The sequence below is a fragment of the Polypterus senegalus genome, chromosome 1, assembly GCF_016835505.1.
Source record: "Polypterus senegalus isolate Bchr_013 chromosome 1, ASM1683550v1, whole genome shotgun sequence".
NCBI classification, from domain to species: Eukaryota; Metazoa; Chordata; class Cladistia; order Polypteriformes; family Polypteridae; genus Polypterus; species Polypterus senegalus.
Genome location: NC_053154.1, coordinates 165,254,416 through 165,270,499, shown reverse-complemented (window position 1 = coordinate 165,270,499; position 16,084 = coordinate 165,254,416). Strand labels below are relative to the sequence as shown.

Below are 16,084 nucleotides of genomic sequence, written 5' to 3'. Positions count from 1 at the left end.
CAAAACACTTTTTCTATGTGACAATATGAAGTTAAATGTTATCATTATCCCACAAAATAGAAAAGTATCTCAGTGTGCACTTATTTATTAAGTGTATATAATCTATTTGTTAATTTGTTCTTCTGTAAGGGTAAGATTTACATTTTTATATCATCCTTATTTATTACAGAGAATGTCTTTAATTGGAAAATTATTGTGTTTATTTATTGTTATTTATTATGTGTTAACTTCCTGCTTTTTTAATGCTAACTGGTATACTTCAGTCTAAAAGCTTCTAAATAAACATATCGCTTAATGACTGAAATAGTCTGGTACATTTTGCAGGTAAAATAAATATTTTGCTTACCTCTGTTGTCACATTTTTTTTCTTGTTCTAAAAAAAATAAAAAAATAAAAATGTCACACTTTAAAAGGATCATAAAAATCACCATTAAAAATGAGGAATTCAGCACTGTTCAATCAGTGTACTAAGATGTTAAATTAATTAGAGACTCTCTACTCTTGCACTGTGTTTATCAAGATATAAAATGTACTGTCTGTAAAAAGCTATATTTCTTTCTTGGGACAAATACAGTAACTACCTCTCTCTTTTCCACACATTTTTACTGTCGACAGTAATGATTCCACTTGGACTCTTGGGTCTATGCATACATCATTCTAACGCCAACCTCACTCTGTGTAATCTTTTCATTCCAAATACGCAGTTTGTAGTTAATTTAAGATGACTGCTAAAAGCACAGTCCAAGTAAACCTCCAGCACAGACCTATGTAACTAAATAGATAGACAGATAGATACAAGACTGTGGTGTTCTGCAGGCTTATCTGTTTTTCATATTAACCATTAAGGAGTTGTACCAATGTGTACAAGACATTAAAGATAGGATTTGTTGCGTGACCCATGACACTAATCTGCATCCATCCCTGCATGTAGGCCCTCTAACCTGCAGGGAAAAACTTGGGGGTTGGTGACAGAATTGGCACTCCAGCCACCATAAAAAATCCTCACACTGTTCCACTCCATCTGAACTAGTGTGGTGCTGAGGTATCACACATTGCATGGCTGCACTCGCGTCCTAATCTGAATCCGGAGTTGGTTTGTGGCGGGTGCAGCAATGCACTGTATCAGTGCGTGCTCCTAATCTCTCTCTACTGATAGCCTAGCACCAAAAAAGTGTTTTCTATATGTTAACTGTTAGCAACATTCTTCTTTTGTAGTTTAGTTTATTTAGTTAAAGACAATGTTTTCTGCTGTGCAAATATCAGCAACATCATCGTGCGGTACTATAATTTATTTTACATGTGGAAAATGAAACCGTAATGTCAATCTAATATGGTAAGGGTCACCCACTCAACCTACTGCAAGATGGAAAGAGAAGCTGCTGTGTGGATCAGGCAAAGAAAAGTGTCCTGTAACTCAGCTGACCAAGGCAGTTATAAATCTTATGGGAAATTCTACAAGTAGATAGAAGTGGATTAACTCCACTTAGCAGGCAGAATCTCGCAGGGAATTCTACAAGTAGATGACAGCAGATTAACCCTGCTTAGGAGGCAGCAACAAACCTATACTTCTCTATCCTTTTCACTTTAGAAAGCAAGAAAAATATGTTCCTATCTAAAGAAAAGCATTTCAAGCATACAGTGCTTGGCCCAGACAGCGATTTTTACTATTTTATTTTACAAAATTTGACTGGCCTAAATCTTAGCACTCCAAGTGAAAATTCTGGGTACTACTTACCCACAAGCTTATCAATATTTGCAGGGGGAAAAATGAATATGTTTAGAAAACACAAAGACAAAAAATGCTACCATTTCACCTATATTTATATTTTAGGAAAACTGAAAATAATAATGATTTCAAGATATGATTAACCACCCTGTCATTCTGCTGTGAAGTTCAATATTGTAGACTTAAGTCCCGAAGACTAGTGGTTTAATTCCTACCTGCTGTTGATTGTGTGACCATGAATGAGTCACTTATATGTAAACAGTGATACAATTGCCAGTCAGATGTCAAGTAATAACTGTCTATTAAATATATTTAAAACAAACTCTTGATGTTGATTTTGATATTCAGTAATATGCAACAATTAGCATGGGAAAAATTTGCTTAAAAATGATGGTTTTAGGCAGATGATGAACAGTGTCTGGTGGTTGGAGTTCTGCCCAAAGAGTTCAACTGTTGTCTCATTAGATCAGAGTACTCAAAACCCCCAAATCAACAAATTTGCCTAAGGCTGCAAAGCACCCACTTTCCGACTGCATATGTAGATCAATAACAAAAGCAAATTAACAATACCATCTTAATTGAAAATGCAAACATGCCATGACAAAATAATCACTGCATTTTAACATTTTGTATAGGGTGGTCCAGATCTAATTATGCTATAAAACTTATTAAGTTTATTACATAGAAAATCACCCAAAAAAATCGCAGACCACCGAGAAGTGTGCAAACTGACTACATTAAGCACGCCAAACTGGAATCATCCTCGCATAAATCAAAGTCATCCAGACGATCTGGATCTGCATAATTAGATCTGGTTCACCCTGTATATCCATAGACATACACTACTGAGCTCCTGAAACTTTAGCTTTTTATTTTCTTTAACACTAGAATTACCAGAGCCTACGAAAAAACTCGTAAATCCGTCCCACCTTAAATCGCTTCTTAAAATCGTTCACAGCTCTCCACCAGAGTCTTTTGTCATCTAAATGTGCTGATAAAATCAGGCTGCACACAGCCGGCTATTCCATCCCCCCACCGACTTAGAACGTGCACAAAATCGTGTGTTCTACAACATGCTGGCGGTGATCAACGCACATTTTAAAAAAAGAAAGAGACAAATATACGTGACGTTTTGAAGAAATCATTTTATGATACGATTTACCTTAATTTATTTACTTACTTCCTAAAGCCTAAGTCACAAGTAGTGTGCAGAGGGCATGCTCAAAAATGTGTGTAATGCCACGAAAAGTGCCTGCTGACACTTTAGTATGCAAGCAATGGTATGTGCATTCTTGCTCCGAAGTAGAAGGGAGCAGAGTTTACCTCTGTTACAGCGCGTCTATGTGAAAACAGCAGTGTCAGATGTGGGGGTGGGGTGTGTTTGGGCTCGTGAATGCGGCTGAGATAATAAAACTGACTAAAAAAAAAAACAAAGCTTACCTTTACAAGAATCATAAATTACACCGGCTGTTACAGACTGAAATCAAATGTATGTTTTTATTCTAAAATAGTAAGACCAAGAGCAGCTTACTTCTCAAAACTGAGTGGTGCAGGATCAAACTCGCGAACTTTTGATTCCCAGTCGGCAGCTGATTCTATTGCACCACAGAGGCAATCATTATAAATGGGCGTTTTATTTCATGTTAAGGCGGCTTTTTGTTTCTGCAGTTATATTTTTGAATATAAGCGCAATTGTTGTGTTAATTTGTAGCTTTTGTGAATTTATTTCTTTGATTCTTGGACTTCAGGCTTCATGCATTATATAGTTTATGCCAACATTTTGTCATCTACTAGTAGAATATAAAAAACGTTTCTGTTTTAACAATGTGTTTACACAGATTACTGTAGAAACGGAACAGACATGAAATGTGTGTGTTCCAAACAACAATCTATTATTTCCACTCTAAAACTCCACTTCACTCCCAGAAATCAATCAAGGCATGAGCTGGGAGAAGTTTGTGCACGTTCTAAGTCGGTGGGGGGATGGAATAGCCGGCTGCTTGCAGCCTGATTTTATCAGCACATTTAGATGACAAAAGACGCTGGTGGAGAGCTGTGAACGACTTTAAGAAGCGATTTAAGGTGGGGTGGATTTACGAGTTTTTTCGTAGGCTCTGGTAATTCTAGTGTTAAACATCAAGCATTTTGTTCAGTATCTTTTGCTCTCTCCCTTAAACCTCAGCAGCAGGTTAAAATGCATGGACTGGAGGAACTGGGTGTGGGTGTTTTAGGAAGAGACCCTGTGCCTTTGTAGCACAGGATTTCGCTGCTATTCACTACATACTATTTTAGGTTGAACCTAGATGCGTATTCTCATTTGAGAATCACATCTGACCCTGTAAGACTAATTAAAACAAACAGAATGTACCAGATCACAATTTGGAGCAATACAGGAAAAAGTATGAAGAATAATTTTCAGCTTTTTATTTTTTAATAATTTGAAAGCCTTTCAATGTCATGTTTTCAAGATAAAGTTTCTCCTTTTTAGATCCATTTATAATGTGACAGGCCCGGCCGGGACACCCCTGCTGCATATGTTTCTTGGTGGCAGCTTCCCAGGCCGACGGCGATTCCCCAACCTCCCACAGGGCTCCATGGGAGATGGAGTCCTCCACAGCCTGGTTGGGAGCTGGGGTGGCCGCTAGAGGGTGCTGCGTGGATTCCACAGCCTGGCTGGACAAATCGTCGGCCCCACCCGGAAGTGCAATTGAGACAAGGTGGTCAAGCACCTGGAACACTTCTGGGTGGGCTAAAAAGGGGCCAGCCACCACCACTCTGTGGCCAGAATTGGGAGAAAGAGGATAAGGTTGCCTGGGAGGAGTGGTGGTGCCAGAGGAAGAGCGTTTGGTTTGTGTTACTGTGCTTGGGACTGTGTTGTGGCTGGAGAGGTCACGGGGAAGACATACCCTCCAGCTGAAGAAAGAAATAAAAGTCTTTTGTTGAGTTTTACATGTGCCTCAGTGTCAAGTCTGTGTCGGGCGCTATATAGCGTCCATTTCACAATAAACATACTTAACTTTCTGCACTGTAAAGTGTGTATTCAACTGCAGAAATCATTAGTGTTTGTCAGGGGAAAGTGCAGAGTGTTCAGAGTCAAAAGGATTTTGTGGGTAAACCTCATTTAACAGGCAGCACAAGATCAATGGCAGGGGTGTGGGTAACTACATTCTATAAATGTGTGCGCTTGCATACAGAAACAGACAAACAAAAGAACAGAAACACAAACACACAGAGTAAATTATCCTGTCAATAGGCAATCAGCGCCAGTGTCTTATGACATGATGTCTCTCTATTATAAAAGGAAATCCTGAGACGGGAGTTTCTCATAGATAAATTTCAAGTCCTGTGTGACGAGACTTTTTGCCAAGAGATTTTGACAAGTTCTGCCCTCCTCTTAAACATTTACAACCATGCCCACGGTCCACTCATTTCTCATTTGTGTGAAGAAAAAAGCCAAACAAAATGACACCTTTTATTGGCTAACTAAAAAAATTACAATATGCAAGCTTTCGAGGCAACTCAGGCCCCTTCTTCAGGCAACGCAACCCGTTAACCTCAATCTTCAAGCGGACACAACAGGGGGTGAGTGTTGCCTGAAGAAGGGGCCTGATTTGTCACGAAAGCTTGCATATTGTAATCTTTTTAGTTAGCCAATAAAAGGTGTCATTTTGCTTGGCTTTTCTCTACATTCCTAATGGCTAACACGGTACAACATCCTAGTACTATACTCATTTGTGTGAATAATTGTTAAGACACAGTTCTTATGCTCTCAGCTCCAAGCAGGGTTGGAAATAAAAGGCAAAGAGTAGAAGACAAAGTAGAACGTCGTAAAGAGGTTCAAAAACGTTGGCGCGATAAACATGTAGAGCAGGTTTGAGATTATGAAAGTGATAAAATTCGAAAGTCTCAAAACTCATAGTAAAGATCGCATTAGCACTAACAAACGGAAATTATTACTCAGTGAAATAACAGAACAGCAAAAAGAGATGGACATAGGTGATATATGACAGAAGTATGTACAGTAAATATTGTTTGGCTTTAAACTTTAAGTCGGAGACTTGTATATTGTCTAATTCGTGTTGCCATCAGGGAAAAGTTGTGTTTATTCCCAATGAAGACATGTATCCACGAGAAATAAAATATTTGTTGTTTGGTGAAAGTGAAATCCACATATGCGAGCGGCAGAGACACAAAGTGGCTGGTTCATAGCACAGGCCAGGGGGTAGGTGAGCAAAGCAAGCAGGGAGCAAAGCCCCCTAGTAATTATAAAAATAATGTGGAAACTAGTGCCCCTGGCAATTTGCACCTTCAATTATGACATCTTAGATTGATTTTGTCCATCTACTTCCTCCATTCTCTTACATTCCCCCCCTTTTTTTATATGGGGTCGCTGTTTTTGACTAGACTTTGAAGTACTTGTGTATAAATTTTGGTGCAATTTTTACAGCTGGATGCCTTTCCCGATACCAACCCTCCCCATTTATTTGGGCATGGAACCATCCATTTCCAAACTCACCAACTCCAACTCAGTGTACCAAAGTTGTTTAAAGGTTCTTACTTGATACATTGTTAGAATTGCAGTAAATATGAGTGTTTCTTATACTGCGACTTACTAAAATTGTCTTGGTGAAATGAGTAAAATATGATGTACATACTTTTCATCTTTATCCATTCCAAGGTGATATACAGCACTGCAGCTAGAAATAAAACCAACACTGACAAGACTACCAGCAACCAGTAAGACACTCCAGGGTAGAATTCCTCTGCAAAAGAAATGCATTATTATAATCATTAAATGTAATGCTGTGCACATAAAGGTCAGACAAGGCACCAATGCAGCTCCTCAAATCCCATAAAATTTAAAATTAATCAAGATGCAGTGTGAAACTTAAGAGTATGGAAGGCTACTTATTAGTATTTATTAGATTTGGGGGGGGAAAAAAACAAGCCTATAGAAACTAATAATATGGATATTAACTAGTTCCTCAAAATTCTTAAATACTTTCTTTAAAGTATTTCAGTTTCTCTGTCATAAATCTTATCATGAACTATTTTTCTATACATGCTGTATGGCATTCTAGACATGAGTCCACTGCCCTTTCCCACTCAGCCTGCTCCAGCTTTACAATTGTCATTTGCCAGTAACAGAAATGTGATTTACTAGGATACTGTAAATGCTAAAAAAGTGTAACTGTCCCTGTACTTCTTAGCATTTTATTGTGCTGTTACATGGAAACAAGTTGTATTTATAGTAGGCCTTTCAGATTTTAACATTTCTGTGCTCAAATATTCATACTATTTGTGATGCAACCTTCTTAGTTATTAGGAGCTCTCTGATGCAAGCATGTTAATTTTTTTCTGTGCAGAGAATAATAACGCAGTCTCAAAACTGAAACATCATATTTTAGTTTCTAATTTTAATGAATCAAATAACTATGCATTTTTTTCATAAGTATATATGTTTACAAGAAATTATACAGTAGATTGCTACAAAATAGGCAAGAATGATTTGTAACCAAACCATGCAGGAGATTATTTGTAGACTCTTGACTATTTTGCATGACACTTTATGCAGGATACACAAGCTACAATTGTGAGTTTTTACATGTATAAAGGGGTTAAATTTTTTTGAGTTTCAAGACTATTCACAATTATTAGAATCAATGTAACATTGATGTATTAATAATATGTTTTAGGTGAAGTGCAGTACTGTTCTCATTTGCCCGTTCAAATACAGTACAGTATACTAATCTGATTTAACCAAAATGCTGAACAGTGTTATTTTAATTTGGGCAATGTACCCAAAGAAATAGTTTTGAATAACTTGTCACCACTTCATTTTTACCTTTTAAAACACCCTGTCACTCACAGCTGCAATTGCCAACCAGACTCCTTCGTTTTCAGTTTGTTCAGTGAGTCTGATAACGATGCTCTTAATTCTTGTATTTATTGTACATTTACTGTTTGTTTTCTACAGATGCTGTGCACAAAAACAATGAATATCAGGTTTGCTTTGTTTGCATATATAATGTACACTGTGTAATACAGTACCTACAAACAAACTTCGGCTGCTGAAGCAATTATGTTTATTTTAACGGTAAAATTAGGTGTTAATCATATTTTTCCAATTGCAACTAATGGCAATTGCATTTACAGAAAATTTTGAAAGTTTGACTTACCACTTGTATAGGTTTTTTTCAGTATCACAGTGTGCTCATAAAAATAGAAATGTTACTTATTCTATAATATACTAGATGTATAAAACAAAATTCTGCCGACAATATATTTTTGAGAGTAAAATACAGCTCCACAAATTTAGCAGTACATAGTTTGTTAGTTTTTTTACAGTATATAGTAAAAAAGTCAGTTTTTGTCAGCATACTAAAACTGATTTGATTTGTTTCAAACTTAGTTTTGTTAAACTTGAATTGCATGTATGAAATGTTATTTGATTTTAATAAAATGTTAATAAATACAAAAATAAAAAACTGCATAATTAAGGTATAGAGCTTATGAAAAAGCAGGCACACCTATTCGAAATATAATCTGTAAAACCCAATGCTAAATGAACTGTTCTCTATTAGTTTATCATTCATCCAAAATATAAAGTCTACTACTTATTCTTAAAAAAAAATTACTTTATGCGTAGAATGAAAAGTATAAAAGTTTGTACTCACTGGAAATGTGCATTTTGGATTCCCAGTCCTGACTTTGTATTCTGCCTCTGACCAAACACGAATAGACATTAAATTCTTTCTTTATAGCAATATAAGTGTTCACAGTTAAAAATCCATCTCGGTCCTCTTCCTCCTCCTCTTTGCCAGTAAAGTTTCTCAAGTATTGCATGTTTCTTCCATCTTGGTCCCTCCAGACAAATTCTGGTTTTGGATGCCACATTGTTGATCTGCACCCCAATATGTCTGAATCATTTTTCAGTGGAATCCAGAAGATTGTTGGTTGTGTCCCAAGTGCTGTTTTTGAAGGTGAAAAAAATCTTGTCAATTCATCACACTAAATTTCTTGATTTTTCAAAGCTATCTGCCAGTACTTTGCCTATCCAACATAGTTTATTACTAAGAAAATACCTGAAAGCTTTAATGGTACTACAAACATTCTGGGTGTCAAATCTACACTAAGCAAAATAACTGAGTTTATAACAAAAGTCTAGTAATCTCTGGGACCAAAAGAATCTGATACACTCATTACAAAACAAAACAACACAGAAGAGATACATATTGTGCATAGTTTACAATGCTTTTTCTTTCCACCTATTATTTTCTGTACAATGCTTGTAACATTTAATTCAATGCACTGGCTGTAAATGTGCAGCCTGTAAATGTCAATGGTATATGTAATAAAATAAAGTAAACTAGAATTTGGTGTATATTGCTTTTGATCTAAACTCTCTACAACTTTGTAACAATACAAAATCACAGATCAAAGCATTAAATTCAAATCTGATTGAAGCTACCATTTTTTATGTCAATTTAGATCAGGGGTATCCAATACGGTGATCGCGATCGACCAGTAGATTGGAAAGGTAGTGCAGGTAGATCACGTTGCATTCAAAAAAATATTTTTTTAAACGTTAGTCTATATACAGTGCATCTGGAAAGTATTCACAGCACATCACTTTTTCCACAAATTTGTTATGTCACAGCCTTATTCCAAAATGGATTAAATTCAATTTTTTCCTCAGAATTCTACACACAACACCCCATAATGACAACGTGAAAAAAGTTTACTTGAGATTTTTGCAAATTTATTAAAAATAAAAAAAATTGAGAAAGCACATAGAACTGTGGACTTGATGGAGCACTTGATGGACTGATTGAGTGCGTTTATAATTCTTAGGATGAAAGTGTTTCTGAACCGTGATGTCACTACAGGAAAGGCTCTGAAGCATTTGTCATTTAAGAGCAGTTCAATAGACAGTGTGCATGATGCTTTACACCGACAATTCTCATTCGGATGAGCTGTTATAGAGCTGTGATTCCACACTCGGATACAGTGGGATAAACTCTCTGATTGGTGCATTGAGAAGAACAACGGTAAAGCAGCTATGGTATTTGGAATAGTTTGGCAATTCTGTGGACCATTATATTGTTACAGGTAAATTACAATCAGATGCCGTAAACAAATAAACAATATGCGGTTAATTTCAGTGTACAGTAATCCCTCCTCGATTGCGGGGGTTGCGTTCCAGACCCCCCCGCAATAGGTGAAAATCCGTGAAGTAGAAACCATGTTTGTATGGTTATTTTTATATATTTTAAGCCTTTATAGACTCTCCCAAACTGTTTATAAATATTCCCCGCACAGTTATACAGCATAAACCCTTTGTATTCTCTTAGGTATTAGGAAAGATTCGTTGAAATTATGTATGTAAACACACCGTTTATATACAGTAAAACCTAAATATTATTTTAAAGATATCGAGTGTCTCCGATATTACATATGTTACAGCCAATACGATAGACAGGCCACCAGCAATAAATACGTACAATGCAAGAAAAATTGTATACAGTAAATGTGTGTACAGTGACACTAAACGTATGTACATGTACGAAGTACTGTAAGTAGAAAATTAATTATGGTTACTCACCAACAATGACTTGTCCGATAACGATGAGTTTAGTTTTACTGCACAACAAAGGAGAGCGTTACAGCTCTTCTAAAGGAGCCTGTTCAGGTGACTGTGTAGCACCGCCGTTGTTCTTCAATCCAAATCCCTAAAGCAGATTCCATCCAGACTACTGCCTTATTACACCCACTTACAACTCGTTTTGCACCCTGGTTAAAAGGACACTCCGGTCATAGATCTTATATTCCTTTCGTACTTTTTAAATAAAAAGAATCGTAGCCTCACTGATGCCGTAATGGCATCCTACAGCGGTGTAGCTTTTCCCTTCCTTCAACATATCCAAAACGTTTACCTTTTTGGCAATCGTTAACATCTTCTGTTGGCGCTTGGGCACGGCCCCTGAAGCAGTAGCAGGAGCAGATCGTTTTGGAGCCACAATGAAGGGCTTGACTATGCACAAAGATAAATACAAAAGAGCACAAAAGTTAACTCTTTACACAGCGAAACACATTGATGCTGAATGAGCGAGACAAGACTTCCTGGTTAACGCCGCAGAATCGAATTCAGCGCACCGTCGCTGAGCCATTCAGCACACAGGAACTTAACTGTGTGCTCCGATTGGTTAGTTTCTCAGCCATCCGCCAATAGCGTCCCTTGTATGAAATCAACTGGGCAAACCAACTGAGGAAGCATGTACAGGTAGTAAAAAGACCCATTGTCCGCAGAACCTGCGAAGAAGCGAAAAATCTGCGTTATATATTTAGATATGCTTACATATAAAAGCCGTGAAAGTCGAAGTGCGATATAGCGAGGGATTACTGTATTTGATAAATCCACGTCAGGGATGTGGATCTAAAAAAGAAAGGGAAACTACACATGAACAAAAGCATGCTGGGTGACATCTATTTGCAAAACTAAGCGGAGAACTTGCGTACGCCAAGCATTTAGCTGGCATGAAAATGTGCATGGCTTTATGCCAAGTTTAGGTTTTATACATCACAATTTGAGCATGGAAACAGGAGTATGCAACATTTTTGTGTGGATGCACTGTTTATACATGAGGCCCCTGGTGTATTCTAGATCTATTCTGGTAATTTCAATGATGAACTCAGACCGAGTTTCCCAGAGTATACCTCCAGAAACCTCTGGGGATGCATTGGTCTCCAGAAAATAATCAATGAATGAATTCTGTACAGTGCTCCTCAACTAATTACAGGGGGTTACGACACCAGCTACGAGAGGAGTGTGTAAGATACAGCAAGTTAAGCGCTATGATCAGAAGAGCGTGATGGGAGGCAACAATAAAAAATTGTCTATGAAGAAATAATTGATTCTTGAGTAACAATGACGAATTTGTGAGTATTATGCTTACAATAAGTATTATGCTCTTAGGTTAGGATTTAAAAACCTCCATGGGATCAAAAAGTAATTCATTTTGATCCATTAGAAACTGTGTAATTATTTTTGCATTATTAGATATTATATCCGCTGTAGCTGAAGAACTATCCAGGTGTGGATTTAAAACACAATTACAGTCTCTGGCCATTACAATCTTTTGAGTGTTCACATTTGGAAAAGATGCAAATACATTTTGGATGAAACCTCTATCATCAACATTAGGTTCATAAATATTTATCAAAATCACTTTAGTATTAAATAAATTGCCCATCACCACAACATATTGCCCTTCAGTATCACATATTACGTCTGATGCTACTAATGGGATAGTTTTGTGTATTAATATTTCCACACCTCTAGTTTTCCTTGTATAGTCAGAGTGAAATATTTTCCTAATCCAAACCCTTTGCAACCGAAACTGGTCCTTACTTATTATGTGAATCTCCTGTAAAAATACTATTTTGGCATTTAAACCTGTAAAGTGAGTGCATACTTTCTTTCCCTTTAATTCACGATTCAGACCTTTGACATTCCAGCTCACAAAGTTCAGTTTAGTCATAAAAACATTGCTTCAAAACTTTTGTTGACATTTTGCAGTCTTAAGTTAAGGTAGTACATTTTTACATATGATAGCTTTGACCCCGATTTCACATTTATGCTAGGTAGTATGGCTATGAAGCCTAGTGTTGTGTTGGCATTAATGGTTGTTGGAGTAGAATCGATAAATAAGAGATTGCAAAGCTTTCCTTCTCTCTCTTTCTGCCTGCAATGCCATGCCCAATTTTTGCCTCCCCAAGTGAGGCAGACCACACTTAACGCCGTCCTGGTCTTCTGACACATCAAGACAGACTAAGCACAGCCAGAGGTATCTTGAAAGTACAGTTCCAGTACAATAAACCTAGTGAATGATGTTAAACCGTTCCCATGGACACTGAGATGACATATGATAGTACATGCAATAAATCAAGGATATGAAGTGAAGAAAGAAAAAAAAAATGTAAATAAACTAGTTACTTTGTAGTTGCCCAAAAGTACATATATTAATTGAACTAGCAAAATACCCGCGCTTCACAGTGGAGAAGTAGTGTGTTAAAGAAGTTATGAAGAAGAAAAGGAAACATTTTAAAAATAACGCAACATGATTGTCAATGTAATTGTTTTGTCACTGTTGCTGTCATCAAGGATTTGATTATCATTATTTCTTTCAATCAGGTTCGTATTTGGAGGACGTGTTGTGTTCAAGTTACATTCCGTGTTTGTCAACCGTTGTATAGGTAACAGATTTCATTCATTGAAGTGTTCACTAACCAAATCGCTATGCGAGTATTGAGCAGCAGCATCTCTATTAAGTTGTGGATTTGCCTGCGAGTATTTAGCGACAGCTTGTCTATTGTGGATTTTTCTGTGAGTATTTGGCGGCAGCGTCACAAAGTTGTTTTTGTCTAGCTGCATCAGAAAATGTACCATGACGTCTGACACGCCACCTTTTTACTGTTTTCTCACAGCTTGGATTGCTGCTGTCATAATTGGTTTGAGTCTATATATATATATATATATATATATATATATATATATATATATATATATCACACACATATATACATATATGTGTATATATGTGTGCCTTTTGGGGGCCATCACGGTGGGTCTCGTGTAGACTGGAGAGATGGCCCTGCCATTAACCGGCCGGGATGGCACTGTCGGTCCTCCACTCCTGTGCATGTCTTCATAAATCAACCTCATAATCGTATAAGTGCAAAAGAAAGTGCGAAGCGCCTTAATATTAGTTTGCCGCGGTCTAGAAATGGGATCCCGTGTTTGCAGTTGTCTGGGCTATAGCTCAGAGGAAGGAGGAAAAAATTAAGTGTTTACTTTCACTTAAGGCAGAAGCGCAGTCAGTGTCTCAAAGGCCGGCACAGCTACACGTGCGCCGGCTGCTCGACTTTTATAGTATTTTTACAGGGTAGGAGACGCCATTTTTTTGCAGACACGTTCACGTGATCAAAAGTCTCCATGCTCTTTGGAGGTCTTGCTTGTTCTCTGCATACTGCGTTCATAGTCAGTTCATGTGAGCGACTCGGAGTACATGCATCGAAGCTTCTCAGCTGTGCTTGTGCTATCTCGTACGATCTCGCCATGTCCACAGCATTATTTAATGTTAGCTAAGACACGGCACTTAAGTTTACGTGGGAGACGTGACGATGAGTGACGGAACTCCGCCTCACACAGCGACCAAGCTGCAGGCTATGGCCAGTATATATGGACATAAGTAGGTTCCGGTTATGACCGTTACGTGTAGAATTTTGAAATGAAACCTGCCTAACTTTTGTAAGTAAGCTGTAAGGAATGAGCCTACCAAATTTCAGCCTTCTACCTACACAGGAAGTTGGAGAATTAGTGATGAGTGAGTGAGTGAGTCAGTGAGGGCTTTGCCTTTTATTAGTATAGAAGTAATGAAAAAGAAAAGGAAACATTTTGAAAATAACGTAACATGATTGTCAATGTAATTGTTTTGTCACTGTTATATATTATAATCTCACAGCAACACTCATCTATACTAATAAAAGGCAAAGCCGTCACTGACTGACTGTAGCACGAGCGTTAATTAGCGTCACACCTCACAACCTGCGTGCACCACGTTTTTGGCTCTAACGCCAGAAGTGCGGTGGACGCTGTAGAGGTAGGTTGCGGTTTCAGTTTCTCTCCCGATATTTTTTTTTTTTTTTTCATTTACTTTGTGTTAATTTATAATCGATTTAATGTATTATTTAATAGGCAGAGGGAAGAAGACGTCTATGTGACGCTCTATTTCTTTCTTTTTGTTTTGCAAAGGTATGCTATATAAATATATACAAACCGGATTCCAAAAAAGTTGGGACACTAAACAAATTGTGAATAAAAACTGAATGCAATGATGTGGAGATGGCAAATGTCAATATTTTATTTGTAATAGAATGTAGATGACAGATCAAACGTTTAATCCGTTTTATCATTTTAAAGGAAAAATATGTTGATTCAAAAATTTCATGGTGTCAACAAATCCCAAAAAAGTTGGGAAAGTAGCAATAAGAGGCTGGAAAAAGTAAATTTGAGCATAACGAAGAGCTGGAAGACCAATTAACACTAATTAGGTCAATGGGCAACATGATTGGGTATAAAAAGAGCTTCTCAGAGTGGCAGTGTCTCGCAGAAGCCAAGATGGGTAGAGAATCACCAATTCCCACAATGTTGCGCAGAAAGATAGTGGAGCAATATCAGAAAGGTGTTACCCAGCGAAAAATTGCAAAGACTTTGCATCTATCATCATCAACTGTGCATAACATCATCAGAAGATTCAGAGAATCTGGAACAATCTCTGTGCGTAAGGGTCAAGGCCGCAAAACCATACTGGATGCCCGTGATCTCCGGGCCCTTAAACGACACTGCACCACAAACAGGAATGCTACTGTAAAGAAAATCACAGAATGGGCTCAGGAATACTTCCAGAAACCATTGTCAGTGAACACAATCCACCGTGCCATCCGCCGTTGCCAGCTGAAACTCTACAGTGCAAAGAAGAAGCCATTTCTAAGCAAGATCCATAAGCTCAGGCGTTTTCACTGGGCCAGGGATCATTTAAAATGGAGTGTGGCAAAATGGAAGACTGTTCTGTGGTCAGACGAGTCACGATTCAAAATTCTTTTTGGAAATCTGGGACGCCATGTCATCCGGACCAAAGAGGACAAGGACAACCCAAGTTGTTATCAACGCTCAGTTCAGAAGCCTACATCTCTGATGGTATGGGGTTGCATGAGTGCGTGTGGCATGGGCAGCTTGCATGTCTGGAAAGGCACCATCAATGCAGAAAAATATATTCAGGTTCTAGAACATATGCTCCCATCCAGACGTCATCTCTTTCAGGGAAGACCCTGCATTTTTTAACAAGATAATGCCAGACCACATTCTGCATCAATCACAACATCATGGCTGCGTTAGAGGCCTGTATTAGACAAGAATGGGAGAGCATTCCTATTTCTAAACTTGAGAAACTGGTCTCCTCGGTCCCCAGACGTCTGTTGAGTGTTGTAAGAAGGGGAGATGCCACACAGTGGTGAAAATGGCCTTGTCCCAACTTTTTTGGGATTTGTTGACACCATGAAATTCTGAATCAACCTATTTTTCCCTTAAAATGATACATTTTCTCAGTTTAAACTTTTGTTCCGTGATTTATGTTCTATTCTGAATAAAATGTTAGAAGTTGGCACCTCCACATCATTGCATTCAGTATTTATTCACGATTTGTATAGTGTCCCAACTTTTTTGGAATCCGGTTTGTATATATATTTTTTCTTTTCATTTGTTAAGAATATATAATTATGAAATTAGGATTTTTTTTT

General features: G+C 37.6%; 1 protein-coding gene across 4 annotated transcripts in view; it reads right to left on the bottom strand.

Moving 5' to 3' along the window:
* Window positions 1–16,084, bottom strand: part of LOC120534433 (butyrophilin subfamily 2 member A2-like) — a 74,431-nt gene that overhangs the window by 17,383 nt on the left and 40,964 nt on the right. For all 4 annotated transcript variants that reach the window (XM_039762024.1, XM_039762015.1, XM_039762008.1 and 1 more), the window contains exons 4-6: window positions 8,404–8,697; window positions 6,382–6,489; window positions 347–373 (exon numbers count right to left, since the gene is read on the bottom strand). In XM_039762024.1, coding sequence (XP_039617958.1) covers window positions 347–373; window positions 6,382–6,489; window positions 8,404–8,697 — 429 coding nt within the window. The remainder of the gene's footprint in view (window positions 1–346; window positions 374–6,381; window positions 6,490–8,403; window positions 8,698–16,084) is intronic.